At 39.0% G+C, this 21,294-nt stretch overlaps 1 protein-coding gene across 1 annotated transcript in view; it reads left to right on the plus strand.

Annotated features, from left to right (window-relative positions):
• TMEM178B (transmembrane protein 178B) overlaps positions 1-21,294 on the plus strand; it is a 368,543-nt gene that overhangs the window by 61,872 nt on the left and 285,377 nt on the right. Inside the window, exon 2 of the mRNA XM_070947569.1 lies at positions 15,588-15,701. Coding sequence (XP_070803670.1) covers positions 15,588-15,701 — 114 coding nt within the window. The remainder of the gene's footprint in view (positions 1-15,587; positions 15,702-21,294) is intronic.

Below are 21,294 nucleotides of genomic sequence, written 5' to 3' on the forward strand. Positions count from 1 at the left end.
GTGGTGAAAAACAGATTTTTCAGATTTTTCTATCAGCTTTGCCTTCATGTTCAGCCTTAATGTAACAGCTTTCAACATACATTATATTCCAAAGGACCAAAACCCAAAGTCAGAGAAGTCTGAATGATGTATTCTCCATGATTGTTTTCTTTGCTGTTGCTTTGTTACAGTTGTTTTCAGCTTTCTGTTGCTAAGTTTTGGGGAGCTGGGAGGTAAAACTAATCCCTTTGTGGGTATGTTCTTTTCTTTTTAATGGATGCTTTTGAAGAATTTGATTATTTTCCTAAGTTGATACTTTCTCATCAGAATTTCCAACAGAAGTGCTGTGCGGCAGGGATTATCAGAGCTACACCTGCAATTCCTAGGGACTTCACATGACTCATTCACACATCATTCAATAAAATGATTAACATTCTAAAATACTTTCAAGTCCTTAGATAACTTCAAAAAGACACATTGTACTCTCTTTGCAAATAAATTGTAGGATAAACCAGGGGCACTGGATGGTGGTCAAATATGATTCTAAACTTCTCCGTGGCTTCTAAACTTCCTTCCAGACCTAGTTCCAGAATTTAGTGACTATGTTATAAATGACAGTGCTTTTGATATCCTTCAGTCATAAAATCCCAAAGATAGTTTTCTGTTCCCTCCCTTTTTGTTCTCAGTAATCTTTGTGGTCTCTCATGCTGTCTAGATTAAAAACAACAACAAAAAGAAAAAAAAGAAAACACATGATGTCTTCAGCAGAATTTGAACTGTTGAATAGTTGGATAACCATTTGTCTGACGTGGTGTAGGGTTTCCTGTCTAAGCAAGGGGTTGGATTAGAAGACCTCCAAGGTCCCTTCCAACTCTGTTATTCTGTTCTGTTCTGTTCTGTTCTGTTCTGTTCTGTTCTGTTCTGTTCTGTTCTATTCTATTCTATTCTATTCTATTCTATTCTATTCTATTCTATTCTGTATGAAATGGAGGAGATGAATTTATTGTTTTAAAGAAGCCAATTTGAGGGAGAATGTGAAAAGCAAAGCAGAAATGTCGAAGAAGCATCATTTTGCAGCTGTTCCTGCACTCCACATTAATTTCATTGAATGGTTGCTAGCAAGATAATAATTACACTAGATTTAAACTATTATATGAAATGGTGATTAAGATAACTTAACTTACAATAAGGCTTAGTTATAGACTGATAAAGAACACTCCACCGTGGGAGGCTTAGTGTGCATCTGATATGGTACCCTGAAAAACATTTCTTGGTGTCTATATGAAATTTTAACTTATTTTAAAGGGTCTTTTTTTCAGTAATAAAACAAACAAATATGAATCTATTAAATTTGTCTAAATATTTCAGCTGTTCTGGAGAATTCTGAAATGTTCCATTCTTCGTTGAGACCAATCAGTTTCATTAATTGATGAGTAAGTTTATAAAATGGTTAAATAAATAAATGCTACAAAATTTCAGATATGATCTATGGTCAGTTGACATCCAGAACACCACAACCAGTTCCTAGCATGCAACTAAACACACATCAGTGCAAAGTTCATATGTATCCCAGAGACATTGTTTTAAAAAATTGTTAGGTGATTGTATTTTGCTTTCTGAAGAATATGTATCTTGTGATTTGCCATAACCATTAAATCAGAAAGTTTGTTTGTTTTTGTTTACAAAATTTATAGGCTGCCCATCTTACCTCAAAGTAATTCTGGTCTGCTTCATAAGACATTTCAAAAATATACAATATACAGTAAAAATGTCCAATAACTTCAAAGATTTGCAGATTTCTGTTTTGGTGTGTTCTATGAATCAGGGTTATTATGATTTCATAGTCTCTTACTTACACTCCTGGTGAAACTAAATTGGCTAATTGTTAAGATAGCAAATTCAATTACATGGAGAAAATATATCAAGGTAGCTTGAGATGAATCTGGTTGTTGATCTGTACGAGATGACCAGGCTGAGCCCCAGGGAGGGGTCAAATGCATCATCAGTCTCAAGTCCCTTCACACCCACAAGAGATCTAAGTCCAACCCACCTTAAATTCTTTTGACTCTTAGCTACTGCCAATTTGTTTTGACCATTAATAGTTCACATTCTTGTAGAGAACTTAAGCTTGCAATAAATCTTTATAATCATTAGAACTGCCTCAATTTTGTGATTTCCCTGGTGCTTGACATAATCAAGGCAACCGGATTCTTCAACCTTACTACTAATCTATCTATCTATCTATCCCACTCATCATGAAATCTCCAGAACGGTAAAGCCTACAAACTTGAAATTTGGCATGTATGATCCTCTTGGCTTGCTAAGAAAGGATTTTTTGAAATGACAATCAGATCATTAGTATTTCATATACAGTATTATATTCACACGGTCTGATGCTAAGGAGTTAGATGTTCTACTCCCCCTCCCTACCTGAAAAGAACTCTGTTCCAACTGCCAGTTGCCTTATATTAACACGCTCTGATGCTACTCTTCACTAAACCGGGCATGGGCGTGGCCAGCGTGTGACTCATTCGGCCTGCAGGATGGGACATTCTACTCCCCCTCCCCCTCTGTTCCAACTGCCAGTTGCCTTATAGTAACACGCTCTGATGCTACAGAGTTACACATTCTACATTAAGTTTCAGGCTTTAAGTGTCAATTTATCACGCCTGATCACATAGTTTCGTAATGAAGCAGGAGTGTCCAGCTAGTATATTATATTATAATGTAAGATGCTCAAAATTCCATAGTTCAAATCTGTTTTTGAACTAGCCACTTTTTCTTGTCCCCAGGATAGCCCTCCTCACAACATAAATAGAACAATGACCTGCTTTTGTAAACATCACTGTGCTAGGATTGTTGTGATAATTGATGGAACAGTTGGTCTATTATTGTGTCCCCATTTTTAATGCACTAGATAGACATAAGGCATAATATGCATTTTGTATCGAAGCTGTGTTAAGGAAATTGCTTGCATCACATTTTTTGGTAATAATTTTATTAAAGTTCTAATTACAGTGATAAAAGATAATAGAAGCTAAAAAAGAAAGAAAGAAAATGGTGAAAGGAAGCAAGAAAAAGAAAAAAGAAAACAACAACAACCCCCAAAAATGATTTCCCACCCTCATTACAATGATAAACAATTTCACAATCTCTTCAGTTCCTCTTAATTAACAGCTATAAAGCTCCTCATCCCATAACTCATTTCTTAACTATAGGCAAGCATCTTCTCCTATCCAGGTGTCAGCAAAACGTCCAAACAGACCCTTAAAATAGTAACATTAATTAACATATATAAAACTCAAAGTTCCACATCCCAATCCTTAGTTTGAGCAAGTCCGTTCAGAATGCATAAAGTAGTTCCTATATCCTAGTGTGGACAAAAAACAACTAATGTTTAACATGTAAAAGGTCAATTTCTTCTTTAAAGAAAGCGAGCTCACAAATATCCCTTATTTTATGTGGAAAGACAATGAGATAGAAAGCTAACTTAAATGATATTCCGATTAAAATATATAAAGTAATTATAGAAAAGGGGCTTAAACATCATATTAATTGTAAGCAAAGCCAACACAAGTTTTCTATTCCAAATGACAACAAATCCAAAGGGAACCACTTCAAATAAACCCATTCAAATAAACATTCCATATCTCAACTCTTAACTATAAGCAAAATCACTTTTAAAAGGCATAAAGTAATCCCAGTATCCTAGTATAAACAAAAGACTGGAATTTAACAAGACAAAGAGGAATAATTTTTCCTTTAAGGAGAACAAGCTCACAAAAGTTCATTATTTTAAGTAAAAATACAGTTTAATACAAAGTTAGTTTAAATACTCTCAGATTATACATAACTAGCCTTAAACACCATATTAAATTTATTTACTTACTTACTTATTTACTTACTTACTTACTTACTTACTTACTTACTTACTTACTTATTTATTTACTTACTTACTTATTTACTTACTTACTTACTTACTTACTTACTTACTTACTTACTTATTTATTGCCCATCTGACCATAAGGTAACTAGGTGGCTTTCAGATAGACACACACAAATTTAAATTAAAAGCAAGAATTAAAAATCAAGGAGACATAGGCAGGTCAGGGACAGAAAAGGAGAGGTGGGATCTATTGTTACACAATCAAGCACCTTCATTGTACAGTTCCCCCATAGGGGCCCTTATGAAAAGGATAGGAAGGTTGGCGCCAACCACACACCAGGGGGCAAGACATTCCAGAGGGCAGAAACAGCAACAGAGAAGGCCTATAACATGTAAAAATCCAATATTCAAAATTTCCCCAAATCCACAAATCAACCAAAAATAACATTATATCCCATTTTAGCCATGATCAAATATACCAACTTTGTATTCCTTCTTTTTTTTTCTTTTGACTTGACCACTGGTTTGAAGGTGGACTCCCCTCCAATGGTTTTGGAAAGTATAACCTCCCTGTGGTTATTAGTCTATTAAACCCTGATAGGGCAGCTTCATAACAGCCATGGGCTTGGCCCAGGTGATCTCAGCCTCCTACACATAGGTGATCACATGTTAGGCCTTGTGTTTAGTTTGGGACACTTGTTAAATAATATGAATATCATGGTATTAGCATTCTCCTTTTGTCACAATCAGACAAATTCCTGACTAGTTGATATTGATGCCTCCATTCCTTTCAGCCAGTCTCTCCCAGATACCTCATGGATCCACTGAACTTCTGATGGGTCATTCAGGAATTTTCTGTCAATCTCTTGGGTGAAGCTGTCAAGAATTTGTTTTGCCACTGGCAAATCTGAATGAAATTGCCCAGTGGTAAAATCCAAATTTTTTTACTACCGGTTCTGTGGGCGTGGTTTGGCATGGTGTGGCTTGGTGGATGTGGCTTGGTGGGCATGGCAGGGGAAGGATACTGCAAAATCCCCATTCCTTCCCCACTCCTGGGAGAAGGATATTGCAAAATCTCCATTACCACCCCACTCTGGGGCCAGCCAGAAGTGGCATTTGCTGGTTCTCTGAACTGCTTAAAACATCCGCTACCGGTTCTCCGAACTGCTCAAAATTTCCACTACCGGTTCTCCAGAACCTGTCAGAACCTGCTGGATTTCACACCTGAAATTGCCCCTAAGCAGCTTCTTTCCCTTGACTATCTTCTTGGTTGTCCAAGGACCTCCAGGAAATGAGGTGGTAGAAACAGGAGTATCGGTGGAGGACAATTAACAATGAATCTGACAGAGCAGGGTACACAACCATATCTGGCATATTCCTTGGTGATGAGAGGTGAAGTGTTACCTCTCTCATTGCATTGGTGAGATGTTGTTCAGTCTTATTCTGAGTAATTAATCCCCTTTTGGATAAGAATCAACCAGTAGAATTGCCCTTCTATATTTGCTGGCCATGAAGCAGTAGGTTTGACTTGGCTACTTAACCCAGTTAAGAGTGGTATGGAAGCATCCATGAGCCATTATACTAGGTTCTTAGAGGTTCGGGTATATAAAATAAATCAAATGTTTGGGTTTGGGAGTTCTCACAAACACAACTGAATAAGTGGGTTTGCTTTAACCCTATGTAGGATCGATTTGTTAAAGGTTGATTTAACCCTCTGGAGGTTAATTGACTGTATCAAATTGACCTCTTTTTTTAGTATTCTCAAAGCACATTAATTGCTTTGTTGACCCAGTTAATCAAGTTGCGGACACACAGATAGTGATCCTCTGTTGATCATTTAATTTCTTTCTCCAAACAAGCAGAAGAAAACCATTTAAACTTCATTGCCTGTAAAATAGTGATGAGGGAAGGGAATAAAAACCATTGCTTGTAAGTTTTCAGTGTCTTCTGTCTGATGAAGGTGATAATAGTCAGGTGAAACCAGGTCTTTAAGTTAGCCTTAATGGCGGCTTTTGCTTGTCAGTTTCTGTGGCTTTGTAAGAGAAATGTCATTTTCTAGTGGTAAATTTATTTATTATTTATTTATTTATTATTCATATTTCTATGCCGCTCACTCTCCGAGGACTCTGGGCGGCTTACACCAAAGACAGTATACTAGATAGCATATTGCCCCCAACAATCTGGGTCCTCATTTTACCCACCTCGGAAGGATGGAAGGCTGAGTCAACCTTAAATAGCCACCCAGAGTTGCTTTCAGGGTGAGATAGATGGCATATAAATTAAACAGACAATAAATGTATGTATGTATGTATGTATGTATGTATGTATGTATGTATGTATGTATCAGGGGTGAAATCCAGCAGGTTCTGACAGGTTCTGGAGAACCGGTAGCGAAAATTTTGAGCAGTTCGGAGAACCAGCAAATATCACTTCTGGCTGGCCCCAGAGTAGATGGGAATGGAGATTTTGTAATATCCTTCCCCCAGGAGTGGGGAGGGAATGGGGATTTTGCAGTATCCTTCCCCTGCCATGCCCACCAAGCCACGCCACCAAGCCACACCACGTCCACCAAGCCACACCCACAGAACCAGTAGTAAAAAAATTTGTATTTCACCATTGGTATGTATGTATGTATGTATGTATGTATGTATGTATGTATGTATGTATGTTTAGGTGCCTTCAAAGTCAGTATGTGATTGTATACATCTGAGGTATTTTTAATTGTAAGTCCCATGTGGAAATTCAGTTCTTAGAGGCATATTAAATTTTGCCATTATATTGTTTGATTGTTGGCTTAGCTCAGCCATTGTGGTTTGTAAAGCTCAGGTCATGGTTTTGATCTTTTGTGTAGTAAGAAACAAGGAGGTTTTTCAATAAAACATGATTAAGGAAATGATAATTTAACTCCTTTATGGATTGAAATGGACACAGTAATGTAAATATTGTGGGTTGTGTTTGGATAGGGCATGATATCACCGTTAGTCAAAATGCAAAAATTAATAGCTGGAAGCACAATGGTAAACTATAATCCCAAGTGTAAGGAAGAATCTTTCCTCTTCTTATAATTAGGATGTCTTGGGCTGCCCAACAATATAAAAGTTTAACTTTCTGGATGATGCAGAAATAGGTTAGTCTAATTAGAGCTTTCAGTGCATAATGTGGAGGATAAGTGTTGGATTGAAATGGGAAACATTAAGTGTTGGGTGGAATTTGGTAGTGGTGATACCACCTCTGGAAGAGATTTATATTAGAGAAAGAAAACATGAACATTATATTAAAGCAAGAGCTGGCCATAATTTTTATGGCCCTCACTTAAGTTTAAAAGCCCTGTACAAAAAATAGTTCAGGAGTCAGAGAGAAATGTCCCTCCCTAGCAACCCAGGAAGGGACATTTGAATAGGGAGGAAGAAGGAAGGAAGGAAGGAAGGAAGGAAGGAAGGAAAGAAGACAGGCCTTGTCACAGTATTTCTCCCTCCCTTTGTGTGATTACTTGTATAAAGGGATGCAATACTAAAGTTTTTGTTAGTCGGTCTGTCTATCTAGAGCAGGAGTGTCAAATTCATGGCCCATGGGCCAGATGTGTTTTGCGCTGGCCATACCCATGCCCGGTTTAGCGAAGGGGGAAAAGTTGTGATACGTCACGCAACACCACCGTGATGACACAAGTTTGAGTATACTAAAGCGTGACACTTTCTCTGTTCAGGAAGAGGAGTAATTTATTTCTTTGGCCATAAAGCCTGGGAATTATGGATGTTAATCCAAAACATCTGGATGACATCAAGGTCTGAAGTTGCTGAGGGAGCAACTGCTAGGATTGGAGAGTGTGGGAGGAAGGGGCAGAATTTTCTATCTCCATAATAGGCAAACCACTAATTATCGTCAACTAAATCACATGTTTCGCATCAATGCACTAAATGGAACAAATTAATCATTTGGATCACATTGTCCTTTGGAATTTGTGATATGGTTCTTAGCTTTATCTGGGCATACAAAAAAGCTCATTTTAGGAAACAATACTATATGAGTATGCATTATAAAACTAAAATGGATCCAAAATGTTTTAGAAAATTTGTATCATTTAAACTCAAATGTTGTAATTTAAAAATGTAATAGAGATTATACTACTGATTTAGCAGTGTCTGAAGAAGCTGGGGGGAGGGCACATAGTCGGCAAGATAGTGGATGGAATGTTGTGATTGAATCCATACCCCTTTTTGTACATGTATTGGGCACCATCACAACCATGTTCAAAAGAGGTGGATCTTACCTCTTAAGTTTCCTCCTGTTGAGTTTGACCTCTTCCCCAAGACCCTGCTGAAGTCACAAATAAACTTTTGCTAATTTCTTTCACAAGAGAAACAGCCAGGGAGTTTTAGAACAAGTTCAAATCTCGGTGTATTGCTGATATTGTCACTGGCAATATGACTATGCCTTAAGGTGATTTGTGGAAGGTAAGATGTTGTTGCTGATTTTTTTTTTGTCTTGCAGTCTGATTTGCTGAATTTAATTTGAATCCAAAGAATAACAGATTTAAAACATTTGCCAGTGAGATCTGGGTCTCAGCTATGTGTCTTGATGCTGAGTGATTCTAATTGATCCTTAAAAACAAACCTTATAAGCAGATGTGGGCTTCAGCCGGTTCAGACCAGTTCAGGCGAACCTATTGTTAAGATTCTGTGTAGTTCAGCGAACTGGCAAATCTCACCACTGGCTGGCCCCGCCCACCCCACCCTGCCCTATCTCACCTTGCCCGCCTTGGTCGGTTGCTAGAATCATTCCTGCGCCCAGCTACTCTCTGGCGCAGACCACATGGCCCAGCTGATCTCCTTGCCTTGCCTGCTTGCCTGTCTTCATCACAGCCTAGCTGAGACTCTGTCTCTTTGTTCACTCTGAACCACACCTAGTTACTTGCTTGTCAACATCACATGACTGAACCTAGTTTTTTTTTAAAAAAAAACATTTTGAGAAGTCATTAAAAGCAAATACTACAGTTGTAAAGCAAACACTGTGGTTAAGAGAACTTATTGTCCCCAATCAGAAGTGGGTTTCAGCAGGTTCTGACCAGTTCTGGAGAACCAGTAGCGGAAATTTTGAGTAGTTCAGAGAACCGGTGGTAAAAATTCTGACTGGCCCCGGCTCCATCTATTCTCTGCCTCCCAAGTCCCAGCTGATCGGGAGGAAATGGGGATTTTGCAGTATCCTTCCCCCGGAGTGGGCTGGGAATGGAGATTTTACAATAACCTTCTTCTGCCATGCCCACGAAGCCATGCCACGCCCACAGAACCAGTAATAATTCTTTTTGAAACCCACCACTGTCCCCAGTGGGCATTTTTTGCTGGAAGTAAATGCCAGGAACTGGCAAAAAAACCCATCACAAATCACAGTCAGATGACCACAGGATGCTGCATATAACCATAAAGTGCCCAAAATGCAATCATGTGCATTTTGGGCACTTTGGGGGGGAGGACCAGCTATTGTAACTTCAAAACCAAGTTTTTTTTGGGGGGGGGGTGTTGTAACTTTAACTAGTTAGTAAGCAACTGGTTATAAGTCAAAGATTACCCTGTATTTGTAAAAAATTAAAGCAAGAAAAAGAAACCACAATGGAATTAATTATTGACTATCAATAGATCCATCAAGGCACATGAAAAATAGTATATTGTATCCCAGGTTTTACATACTATATACTGGTATAATTATTTTCACTTATATTGTATTGTAGTGGGGAGTTATGGAATGGAAAGAGAGCAGAGGAAAAACCAGAGATTTTTATTTTTAAGAGAAGACTTTTCTTTTGGACTTTGAGATTCACATAATTTTATAGTTATAAGTTAATTTGGAGATCATCTGGTTTTCCAACTTTGTGCTCTCCAGATGTGTTGTATTATATAGTAGCTCATGGACATTCCAGGCAGTATGGTAAATAACTACTGCTCTGAATCCCTGTGAGCTTTAATCCTAGCACATCTGGAGTACCTTTGGACTGGGAAAAGGCTATTTAGTCCAAATATAGCACAGTGTAAGATCTACAACATAGGATAAAACAAAACTTTCCTGACAGATGGGCATTCAACCTCCATTTAACTAGTTCTAATGAAGGAGAACCTAACATTTTCTGATTTGTTCCACCATCTTCTGGCTCTTAATACGAGATCAATTCTTCTGACATATGACAAAAAACCCATTTCCTGCAGTTTCTATCTGTTGGCTCATTTTTGCGATCAATATGTGTACATGTATAGTGCAAAAAACAGTGGGGTGTCTTGGACTGCTGCCTCTTGAATGCTTAATCTTTTAAAGGGTTTCCTCATATTATCCAGTTATGACAGATGGTAAAACAGATTATCGTTGAGTCTCTTTGATTTTAAACAAAGAGTGAGCAGGATCTTGTTTGGTAAGGTAAAGAACTTACACGAGGATGAGGATAAATTCTTTCTACAATAATGCACGAGGCTATTCCTATCTTCTGTCTTTTGCACAGAAGAAATCTGTCATTTGTGTTCTTTTCACTCTCTTCCCACATTTTAAGAGATGGTTAACTTTAAGTGTAATTCTGTTGGACGCAGGGTAGATTTGATTTAAATCATGATTTAAATCACTAGTAAAAAGGCTTGATTTAAATCAACTCGATTTAAATCATAATTTTTAAAGAGCAACTGTCATCTCTGCTACTCCTTTGACCCATTGTTGACTCACCAATAGTCCCAGTGTTGCAGAATATACAGCCTCATGCTACATAACTAAGCTCCATTTCATGCTGAATAAACTAAGTTATTTATATATCTTAAATAGAAAACTATCTTATGATAGATTTTTACCCCAAAAGTTTTTTATTAAAATAAATTTGATAAAAATAAAAAAAAATCTGATTTAAATAAAAAAAAATCTGATTTTTTTGATTTTTTTTTAAAAAAAACCATTGATTTTTATCTACCCTGGTTGGACGAATAAGTCATTAAATGCATAGAGAATAAACACATTAATGAAATGTACATCGCCATCTGTACTAGTCCTATCTATTTATCTCTTGACCTAACTTCCTTTCCAGACTGAGTCCAACATTTTCCTCAAAGCCAAGTATAATTTTTGTCCCCCTAAAACTTGCACCTCCTTGGCATGCAAGAGGTCAGCATGTTCTAGAGTGGGGTGGGGGAAAGAGAAACGATCATATCAGTGTTGCATTTTAAGTACAGTTCTTAGTTGTAAACTTTCATTCTGGATGTGCATTTGGTGCCCAGATGGTAAAGGCACAGAACAGAGCCCACCATGCTGTCAGGGCAGACGGGCGCCTATGTAAATATTGTGCTTTTCCCCCTATAATATTTGCCTTTCTCTAATCTAATTGCTGTCAAAGGCAGAATGTTAGGAGCATGCAAGGAAAGCAAACAATGAACACCTCTGGTAACTTGGGAAGTTGTGAACCCGCCTATGTAGTAGTAACTAGTAATTTAGTTGCAAAATGCTTGACTCATCCTCTGATATTTCTGGTGCATTCATGCCAACTGCTGTTTTAGGACCTAACAGTTTTCTAAAGCTCATTGGATAAAGAGAAACGGTGAAAAATAAAATCACGATGAATCAAATATCATACGCCAAGATCACTTACAGAATCATGTTCAGATAATTCAGGTGATGTACCTTGGTACCAGCATACATTCATCAGATGTCATGTCTAACCTGATTTTAATAGATTCTTCAGTTTTAAAAGGAAAGCTGGCATGCTGTCAAACAAATCACCAGCATTGATTGCACATCACCACCAAATTACTGAAATTAAGTTTAATTTATTTATTGTTTATTTATTGGTTCGATTTATATGCCACCCTTCTCCGGAGATTCAGGGCGGCTTACAATGTGTTAAGCAATAGCCTTCATACTTTTGTATATACCTGCTTAGTAGAGCTTTTGGCCCCCCCCTAAGCGGTGTTCTTTTTTATACAAAGTCATCTTATTGCCCCCACAATCCAGGTCCTCATTTTACCTACCTCAGAAGGATGGAAGGCTGAGTCAACCTTGAGCCTGGTGAGATTTGAACTCGCAGTAATTTCAGGCAGCTGGCAGCTAAGTGCTACTTAACAGCATTTTAGTCTGCTGCACCACCAAGGCTCTTGGTGGTGCAGTTTAAGTTTAAATTATCATTATATTTGCTGAGGATGTTTTAATTCTGTATTTCTCATTGAACTGTGGATGTTTTAAATTGTTAGTTTGTAAACCACTGGAACTCTTGGCACATTGAGCTGTATTCAAGAGCAATAAACAAGCAAATAAAAACATTTTGCCAAAAAAAAAATTTGCCCTAGATCTCATATTGTCCCTATGGATATTCTTATCTAGGAAATAAAAATGATGGGTGACTATAACCCAGTGTTTTGTTTGAAAGTGTGCCCAGTTATTGGCTATTGTATCTGTGTTGCAGAATTACAGAGGATCATAAAATAGCAGTGAAGAGATACAGAAATACACTTTGCTGAGTTGCTAGTGGCTATTTGGATTTCTACAGTCCAAATATGGTAGGCCTACCAATTGTACTAGAGAGAGAAATGGGGAAAAGCATAGACTTCTGTAAAGCTTTTGATTCAGTGGTACACGACAAATTACTTCTAAAACTAAAATCCTATGGCATTTTTGGACTCCTACATATATGGATAGCTGCCTTCCTGTCAAACAGACAACAAGTGGTCAAAATAGGAAGCACTCTATCAAATCCTGGACATGTTAATAGTGGTGTTCCCCAAGGCAGTGTTTTAGGTCCAACACTCTTCATACTTTACATAAATGACCTTTGCAATCATATTAAAAGCAATTGCGTTCTCTTCACGGATGATGTAAAACTGTTCAACACCACCGACAATGCAACTACCCTTCAAAAAAACCTTGACTATGTGTCAGATTGGTCTAACAAGTGGCAACTTCAAATCTCAACCAACAAATGCTCTGTCTTGCACATTGGCAAAAAAAATCAAAACATAAAATACAAATTAGATGGACCTGATCTTGTAGATGACCCTCACTCTGTCAAGGACCTTGGAGTACTGATTTCTAAAGATCTAAGTGCCAGAGCCCACTGTAACATCATTGCCAAAAAGGCATTAAGAGTTGTTAACCTAATCTTGTGTAGCTTCTTCTCTGGTAATATTCTACTACTTTAAAACATTTGCTAGACCAATTCTTGAATACAGCTCATTTGTCTGGAACCCGCACTGCATATCAGACATAAATACAATCGAGATATTTTACGAGAAGAGTCTTCCATTCCTCTACCCGCAATAAAATACCTTATGCCACCAGACTCCAAATTTTGGGCTTACACAATTTAGAACTACACCGACTTCAGTCTAACCTATGCATAGTACATAAAATTATCTGCCACAATGTCCTACCTGTCAATGACTACTTCAGCTTCAACCACAACAATACACGATCAAATAATAGATACAAACTCAAGGTAAACCACTCCAAACTCGATTGCAGAAAATATGACTTCAGTAACAGAGTGGTCAATGCCTGGAGTGTACTACCTGACTCTGTAGTTTCTTCCCCAAACCCCCACAACTTTAACCTTAAACTGTCTACCGTTGACCTCACCCCATTCCTAAGAGGTCTGTAGGGGCGTGCATAAGTGCACCAGTGTGCCTACCATCCCTGTCCTAATATTCCTTTTTACTTACTCTTTTCATGTATTCAAATTATGTTTATACTTTTACCTGTTATCTTATATACGCTTGACAAAATAAATAAATAAAATAAATAAAAATAAATTGTGATAATAAAAAGTATCTTGAAAATGGGGTTGGATTGGGGCTCAGGATAATTTGCTTTCTTGTAAAGGGATGTTTCTTAAGTTATATCTGGGCTTCAGAGGATCACTAGATGAAAGAACCAATGTTTTCATTACCCCTTTGTTGCCACCTCGTTATATCATCCATGGTTTGGTAACCCAGATGTGGTGGTAATATTTCATGACTTGCAATGCCTGCTGTGGCAAAGATTTTGTGTAAATGCTACCCTGCCCCGCGTCACAGCTGTGGGAAGGATCTCATTGCCAGTTTCCAAATTCAGATTGTAGCTATTGGCCTTTGAATTCTCCAGTAATAATATGCTTGTATTCTACACTGGTAAGGTTGAAAGTATAATTCTTTAGTCAGTTGTGGGTCTTTTAGAGAAATTGCTGGCAATCTAGAATATAGTTAGAGGGGAAAAAAACAATGAGATCTGGTAACCAAATCTCAAATCCCAATAGGGAAAGCTAAAAATATGTTTACCCTGGATGGAAGAAGATTAAGAAGAAATAGCAGTTGAATAGATTTCTGCTCCAGAAACAAGGACTAAAATTCCAAGAGCGAAAATTGGATGGAAGCAATCTATAGCTAAAAGGGCAGTTTGGGAATAATTAGCAAAAACTACTGTTTCTCAGTCTCAGTCCTGTCTGTGCAACATGAGGAAATAATGAAAATCTATTTAGGGATGTAATCCGATTAGGTAGCATTTATTTATTAATCATAAGGATGATTTTGATTTGTGTATAAATGGATCTAGGAATTTACTTTTTTTTTATTTACTTAAGGATTCACTTCATTTGCCTGTGGTTAAAAATTATATTACTAAGGCAAGAAGCTCCTTTTTCATGACATCAAAACACTTCCGCCTAAGACATGTATCTTATTTTGCCTCACGGTAGGGCTTTATCTGTCAAGCTTTATTCTACATTTATCTACCTTGTCCTTTCATTAGCACCAGGACCTTTGAGTGTGTTCGGTGGTTTGGGGAGCCCCACATCTAGTCTCTTTAATAGATACACTTGTTAATACTAATGCCGGGCAGAAATTTCTCCATCAAAGGGGAAATTGGGTGGATGATGTCTCCACATTTCTCCAAAGGAAGGATAAATTCACAGAACTTTGTTAAGGGTGTGATGATGATAATGATGATCTATTCAATCATTTCCATCTCTTGGTGATTCTATGGGTCAGGTCTCTCCACATCTTCCAATCTTTGGGTAGATGATGTCTCCACATTTCTCCCAGGAAAGAATAAATTCACAGAACTTTGTTAAGAGTTTGATGTTGTTGTTGTTGTTGATGGTGGTGGTGTTATCTATTCAGTCATTTCCAACTCTTGGTGATTCTATGGGCCAGGTCTCTCCATATCTTTCAATCTTGCACTACTTCTTTGAGTTTTTCTATGTCCTGGCTGGTGTAGCTTTGATGGTGTCCAGATGAAGGGTATATATTCCTTCTTAATGGTGATGGCAGTGTTGCCACTGAATGAGCCCAATGGGAGATATTCCCTTTTGATGTTGACTTGAGGAATGATCTTGTATGGAGGTTCTAGCAGGGCTATAGTGTACTTTTCTCTGAAGAACAGTATATCCTTCTAACTGGGATAGCCATCTTCATCCACTGAACTGCAGCTTTAGGAAGGGACACAGATAAAGCAGTAAGAAAGGAAGAGGACATCCATCTCACCAGCCGAATCAACTGAAATCAACTCCGGCAATCAATGGAGTGAAAGCTTGGGAATTTAATGAAAATATGAGGCTGTAAAAGACTGTGTAGTGAAAGACAGAATATTCAGATACATCTCTTGCCCATTTTGTATCTAAGTAAACTGTTTACAACATCCGTAATGATGCTTCATACTGATCTGATGTAGCACTTCATTTAATAAAACAGTATTATTGTGGCATCAGTCATGTTATGTTTCCCATTTCTTGTCTTTGCAGGAGCCATCGACCAATGTTCATACATCAAGTACCACTACTCCTCAGCAACCATTCCTAAGAATCTAACCTACAACATTACTAAGACCATCCGTCAAGATGAATGGCATGCTTTACGTAAGTTTCTCGCCTCTTTTCTTCTCCTCCCAGTATGGAATGTTGATTTCAAATTGTGCAGGTTGCGAAAATATGGAAAAAAAACCCTACATTTTCTATTACTCTGAATAGCTCTGCTGATTTTGTGCCTGTGCTGAAAACATTGCAACCAAGTATAACAATATGTCCAGTCCTGTTGAGTTACAAATGTCATGATGCACGATGACATGCCTACTTCTGGTTCTATCAAATTTTTAGCATGTTCACTGTTTTGTATTTGTGATGGTACGGTAAATTTTACAACCACACTCCTCTCTTAGTGCGTGAGAGGGAAACTTCAGAGTTAGCTATGCAACCTTCAATTTTGCTGAAGTTGCCATGGGCAAATGCATTTTTAGCATGGAGACATGATCTTCTGAACAGTCTGATCTGTATATAGAGCACATGTGACTGGTCCTTTGATGTCTTGTTGCACAGCATAAATTATAAAGTTGTGTGGATTGAAGAAATAGTGTCATCTTTCTTCCCTTTTTCTTTTTCTGATATATACCGGAGACAGTTTTCAATCAGAATTTGTACTTGGGTATGATTGCTCTTGTCTAGGCAGGTTGATAATTGACCTCAAGAGTCAGATCATCACCCTGATTTCTCTAGCTTGTTCTCATGAAGTTCTTTCTTCTTTCATCTGAAGCCTTGCCCCACACTCAAGCCAGCTTTTCCCTTCTTTTTGCCGTGGGCAGTGCACAGAAGGCTACCAGGACTCTGGCTGATTTTCACTATAAGCAGTGGACACTGAACAGTTTCTGAAGCAAGCATAATTGATAGGGAAACAGTTGCCTTGAGGCAGATGGCTGACACTGGACATGTGGGAAAACTTGGGTGGAGAAAAAAAAATAAAGAAAGGAAAATGGATATTTATTTAGAGGCAAGATACCCATTGGCTCATGTCTCTGGTGGCAAAGCTGTAATAATTCTTTCTCTCATTATTTCTGTGCATAATGGTGGATTTCTTTGGTCTTTAAACAGAAACTTTCAAAAGAGGGTTACTGATATGGTTCCTTAATTAAATTTGAATGATGTCAAGGAACACCAAATGGAAAGTCACAGGGAAAGATAAATATACAAAAACTGGAAGAATGTTTACAGCAGCCTTCCCCAAGCTGGATAACCTCCAAGTGTGTGGATTTCAGCTGCCAAAATTTTCAGCTGGCTGGAGGAATCCTGGGAGTTGACTTCCTGGTATAAGGAAGGTACTCAGGCTGAGAGAAAATTGACCTACTGTTGGTTGAGAAAATGAATATAACATATATTTTCATCTGCTGATCTTCTTCTTCTTTTTTTTTTTAAAGGAAGAGAATAAAATGTAGGGATGGTTTTCATATCTTCTTCTTCCTAGCAAGATGTTCTTGCGAGTGCAGGATCCGCTTTTCATTGAACATATGAATGGTTTTCATGTGAAGCCACCTTAATTGAGAAATGGACAAGGGCTCCCATTACATTTTGGGGAATCTGGAAATTCATGCTGAAAGATCCCAAAGGTTACTTTTACAGCGAAGCTAATGTTATTCCACTATGATGCTCCTCATTCTAAGCAGGGTTCTAGCTCACGTTTGGGACAATTTGGGATTGTAGAACATGAGTCCAGTGGTGGGCTGCTGTCGGTTCAGACCAGTTCGGGCGAACTGGTAGTTCTGACGATCAGTTGGCCCTGCCCACCCGCCCTATCCTGTCCTATATTTTCTCCTTTCTGGCTCATCCGATTCGCACAACACAGCTGATTTCCACGCCTCCGCTGTTCCACTGACCAGGGCTGCCTTAGAAGGTAAGCAGCTGAACTTCAGATGGCTGTATTTTGAACACTGCACAGAAGGGCATTAGGCGCACAAACCAGAGGTGGGTTTCAGCAGGTTCTGACCAGTTCTGTAGAACCGGTAGCGGAAATTTTGAGTAGTTCGGAGAACCAGTAGTAAAAATTCTGACTGGCCCCGCCCCCATCTATTGTCTGCCTCCCAGGTCCCAGCTGATTGGGAGGAAATGGGGATTTTGCAGTATCCTTCTTGGGGACCAAGTTGTGTAACATGTAGCTGGGCTACATGTTTTATAACCCATCTGTGGTCCCTCTTGTTTCATAAAATAAACGGGGACATCTCCTAAAGCTTAGACTGATTTACCGTTTTTGTAGATTTGCTTCAAGATGGAAATCGCTTATCTTGCATCTCCTTTATAGCTTGTTCTTTTTTCCAATAAATAGTTGACAACACACTTAGGTTCTTTTTTTTTTTGTAGACACTATGGGTGCTAAAGGCAACTATCCCCAAGTGTTTTTGTTATATTAGGGTAGAGTACAAGTAGTTCTCAACTTACAAAGTTCATTTAGTGACCCTTCGAACATACAACAGTACTGAAAAAAGTGACTTATGACTATTTTTTCACACTTAATGACTGTTCCAGCATCCCTATGGTCACGTGATTTATATTTGGCAGTTGGTTCATATTTATGACGGTTGAAATGTCCCAAGGTCATGTGATCCCCTTTTGCAAACCTCTGACCAGCAAAGCCAATGTGGAAGCCAGATTCACTTAACAATCGTGTTACTAACTTAGCAACTGCAGGGATTCACTTAACAAATGTGGCAAGAAAAGTGGTAAAACGGGGCAAAACTCACCTAATAAGTTTTTCACTTAGCAACATAAATTTTGGGCTTAATTGTGGTCGTAAGTCGAGGATTACCTATATTTCTGTTCATCATTAGAGAGAGATGGATCATGACTAGGGATGATTCTTTTAATTTAAACTACATTTTAGAGGAGTTTGTGAACATCATACTCAGTGGTGGTATTCAGCTGGTTCGGGTGGCCCCATCCCATCCCACCCCTCCCTGCCCTGTCCCTTCCAAGAGTCCCCAAGTGCCCCATTTTGGCTCCCAGGTAAGTGCAGGGAGCTACTAGGCCCAAAATGGGGCACGGGGATGTGCGGTGGCACCACCCGCAGCCTGTTTTCACTCCCAGGAGGCTTTGGGGCCCCTCCTAGGCCCAAATTGGGGCACGGGGAGTGTGGCACAGACCCTCTGCGGCCCGTTTTTGCTCCCAGGAGGCTGCAGGGAGGCTTACTAGGCCCAAAATGCGGTGCGGGGTGGGGGGGGGGGTGGCGCTCACCATGGCCCATTTTTGCTCTCAGGGGGGTGCAGGAGGCCGAGTGCTGCATGTCACACCCCCTGGCCACACCATGGCCATGCCCACCCAGCTGGTCATTAGGGCAGAGAACCGGTTGTTAAATTATTTGAATCCCACCACTGATTGTACTCAATAGCTGAATTCTCATGACCCAGTGATACTGGTCTATGATGAATATGGCAGCCATTTTTTAGCCCTTCCAATCTCTGCAAAGGGGGCTGGAAGGCTGTCTCTCTCCTCATTCTGGGCCTTTCTCCCTCTGTGGGGTTCTCAGAACCCTGTTCCTTTTGCCTCCCCCCACCCTCCATGTGGCTGCAGGGTGAAAATTCATCTAGCTGACAATCCTAGAGGTATTCTGTATTCATTGGGATTTTTTAGGGCTATTTCTCATTCGTGGGAATGAAGTGGATCTTCAAACTCCCAAATAAATCCTTGGTCTACACAATATGCAGGAGTTAATAACCCGAAGGGAGTTAGTTTAGTTCACACCGTACATAACTATTGGGGACTAAATATGTCTCTCACTGATTGAGGTTGTTTGTGTGATTGGAGAATTGCAAAGCACACTTACCCCTCTCTGTGACCTAGTGAAGCGTATGGAAACAGGACCAATTTATCCTTTTTTTAAAAAAAGGTGTTCTTTCCTAGTCATGTTCTTGAATCATCATAAGAAGGTTCATCCTCTTCCCTTCATTTGTTAAAATGCACAAAGGAAGGGGCTGTATTGAGTCTAGGCAGATGAGTACTCCCTGCCAGATACTTGTTTGACCTCCCTGTGAAGTTGAACTCATGGAGCTTGAAGTTCTAGTCCAGGGGTTGGCAACCTTAAACACTCAAAGAGCCAAAAAGGTCCTAACCGGAAGCCCCCGTTCAATTCTGGAGCCAATTCTGGAAGTCTGGTTCCCCCATCATAGAGTCCCCTCCTAGCATGGGGTCCTTTTTCCTCTACCTGTCCTAATCGAAAGTCCTATCAATTGTGGAGCCGACCAGCAACAGGGAGCCGCAGCAGAGGGTTGAAAGAGCCACATGCGGCTCCAGAGCTGCAGGTTGCTAACCCCTGCTCTCGTCCATCCCTTTTCCAAGGGCAGGAAGCCTCATACCATCCCATGTATGCATAAGGGCTTCTCATGGTACGGAGATTTCTGTGCATATATCAACGTACCTCTAGGGTAAAGAGGATGAGATTATTTTCACCCGTGTCAGTTTACTACATGCTCATTTATAATTTACTTCCATCCCTTTTCCACATGAATCTATGCCTTCCTTATTTTAATACACATTAAATTAAAAAATAATGCACACTTTACTCTAGATAATGCACTTCAGTGCATTTTATCCAAAGAAACAAACATCCTTGTGTGCAACTTTATGCAAACATCGTATATAACTTGAGCCAAGATCTGAGTCACAACATTTAGAGAGATGTTAAAATGAAAGGTTAATTATATTCTTACCCATGAATTAGTCTAGGAAGTGCAAATTAAACTGGTTTGCTTGAAAAATGCTTGCTGGTTGAAATTCTAGAGTATCCCTAGTCTAGGGCCATCACACATTCTAAATTTATTTTGGAGCACATGGGTGTAATGGTATATCCCTACCATACATGAAAATGCTGTCTTAAAATGTTGTATTAATCCCTGGCACTGTTGGTATTGTAAATATGCTTTATGTGTTATTATGAATATAAAGAAGTTAATGAATCAGTTATCTGTGTGTGCTTCTGGATTTGATTTTTGCAAGAAATTCTGATGGAATGGGACAAGTTAAAAACATGGTACCTCTCTAGGACTGCAGCCTTAGTAATATAAACCCAAATAATCCCTAGGCAACCTGGAGAAACCATACTAAAGTTATAGCAATAGCAAAAGCACTTAGACTTATATACCTCTGCACAGTGCTTTACAGCCCTCTCTAAGCGGTTTACAGAGTCAGCATATTGCCCCCAACAATCTGGGTCCTCATTTTACCCACCTTGGATGGATGGAAGGCTGAGTCAACCTTGAGCCTGGTGAGAATCAAACTGCCAAATTGCAGTCAGCCGGCAGTCAGTAGTATTGCATTTTAACCACTGCGCCACCGCGCCTCAGTTCGTATAATCAGACAAAACTCACTTAACAACTGCTTTGCTCAGCAATGGAAGTTTTGAGCGGAATGGCGGTTGTAAGTGGAGGGCTACCTGTGTTTGACGGTTTGTACAGTTTGACACAGGAAAGTCATGAGTTTCGCTGCCAGTGTAAGAAAAAGGCAAAAGACAAATACAAATTGATTTGGGAGTATATGTATTTTGGGTTGATAGTTGACTAAAGGGATAATTGTTAAGCATAGAAATGAGTTAATTGTATATAAGTGATAATGTAAATAAAACATTTAATAAGATTATGCATAATTGCAAATGTAACTTCAATTCATATTTTGCATTGCAAATAGAGTTCCTCACCAA

This window comes from Pituophis catenifer, unplaced genomic scaffold (genome assembly GCF_029215685.1).
Source record: "Pituophis catenifer annectens isolate HBS135680 unplaced genomic scaffold, rPitCat1.0.hap2 SCAF_7, whole genome shotgun sequence".
Taxonomy (NCBI): domain Eukaryota; kingdom Metazoa; phylum Chordata; class Lepidosauria; order Squamata; family Colubridae; genus Pituophis; species Pituophis catenifer.